Below are 1,769 nucleotides of genomic sequence, written 5' to 3' on the forward strand. Positions count from 1 at the left end.
GTGGCCGTCGAACAGCGACCAGTAGTGGCAGCAAACGCCTTCCGATTCCTGCGGGGAGAGGGACAGGGAGGCGTGAGGGCCGCGGAGGCCACTGGCCCACGGGGCTCAGCGCATCCGCCTGGAGGGCTGGCTGGGGTCTGCACACATGGGGGCGAAACACCGCAGAGAGCCTCAGGGCAGGGTCCCCAGGTCTGTCACTGTGGCTACCACCACCCCCGGGATGAAGCTCCCTGCCTCTCCACCAGGCGGAAGGGACCCAAGTGACCACGCGCTCATTTGGGCCCCTGTTTGAGGAGGAATCCCATACAAACAGATAGGGGTTTAGAAGTCCAGCTTTAACCTCGAATCCCCACCTGGAGTCTGTGGAGAAAGGCCCTTTTTTGCAGGTTCTTCAAGGGGAAATAAACGGACTCATGTTCCCTCTTTAGGCCTTTATATTCTCAGATAACTGACCCCTCCTCTTTGGTCTACAGCCTGAATGTTGGAACACAGTCTTCCCTTAGACGCCCAGTCTAGTCCAGGCTTCACAATTCACATCTCCTGTCCCTGCCTCCTACCTCCCCCGTCTTCCAGCTGTCACTCAGCATCCGTTTCCTCTTCCGACCCCAATGCTGCTCATACAGCCATGTGCAGCCCGCAGCCCCACACCTTCCACGGATTTAGTACCTGTCAGGTGATTTCTAGACCATTTCAAAATGAACGGTTTTTAAAAAGCATGTTTGAATCACACATGCCTAAGATCTTAGCTCTGGGTGGAAAAAAGGAGCTCAATTAAGATCTATCAAATACTGAGATAACACAGATAAGGTGCATATGACATCCACTCTGACTGCTGGGCTTAATATCCTGCAACAATAAATACTGGGTTCTTTTTTAGCTGAAGCCATTAAATAAAACTTTCTTTTGGTCCATCTTATTTTTTTAATTGAAATATATTTGACATACAATAGTGTGTAAATTTAAGGTGTACAATATGTTGACTTAATACATTTATATACTGTACTATGATTACCATTATAGCAATAGTTAGCATGTCATGTAATTCTTTTTTGGGTGGTTAGAATAATTAAGATATAATCTCTTGCAAGTGTAATTATTACAACACAATATTGCTTCTATATTCACTATATTGTGTATTATATCTCATTGCAAGTCTGTCCCCTTAAAAAGCATCCCTCCTACCATTTTCGGTCTATCTTAGAACGATGCTGGAAGATACTATCTGGTTATGGGGACCTATGCCATTACTCTATTTGCACCCTTTAACACTTTTCCACTCAATTCTGTGCGAGGTGCTAAGAGATAAACTGGTAGGGTTTTGTTTGTTTTTTAGTCACAAATATTTACTGAGCATTCTCTGTATGACAGGCACACAAAAAAGTAAGCAGTGGGGATAAACAACTGGATAAAAGAGATATCAGACATGGTCTAATACTAATCCAGTGGGAGAGAGAGACACCGATCAAATAATCACACAAGTAAACATAGACCGTGATTCTGGTGAGGGCTACAAGAAGAGGTCCTTGGTGCTGTGAGGCCACCTGCAGAGGGGCCCAGCGAAGGGGCTTCCTGTGACATGAGGACCAGGCTGAGGGCTGCTTGGAAGGAAACAAGATAAGGAAAGGAGGGGAAAGAATGCCAGGCAGCAGCAAGAGCGGGTGCACGGTCCCTATGGTAGGAAGGTGCCTAAAGAGCAAGCGGAGACTGAACCATGGCCACGTGGCTGAATAGCAGTGAGGCAGGAGAGGAGGGGGGTGAGGCAGGAGAGG

General features: G+C 47.2%; 1 protein-coding gene across 1 annotated transcript in view; it reads right to left on the reverse strand.

Moving 5' to 3' along the window:
* The window catches only part of PPM1H (protein phosphatase, Mg2+/Mn2+ dependent, 1H), a 241,360-nt gene that overhangs the window by 131,810 nt on the left and 107,781 nt on the right, over positions 1–1,769 (reverse strand). The window contains exon 3 of the mRNA XM_005871690.2: positions 6–48. Within this exon, the coding sequence (XP_005871752.1) occupies positions 6–48 (43 nt within the window). The remainder of the gene's footprint in view (positions 1–5; positions 49–1,769) is intronic.

The sequence above is a fragment of the Myotis brandtii genome, unplaced genomic scaffold, assembly GCF_000412655.1.
Source record: "Myotis brandtii unplaced genomic scaffold, ASM41265v1 scaffold352, whole genome shotgun sequence".
Lineage (NCBI taxonomy): Eukaryota > Metazoa > Chordata > Mammalia > Chiroptera > Vespertilionidae > Myotis > Myotis brandtii.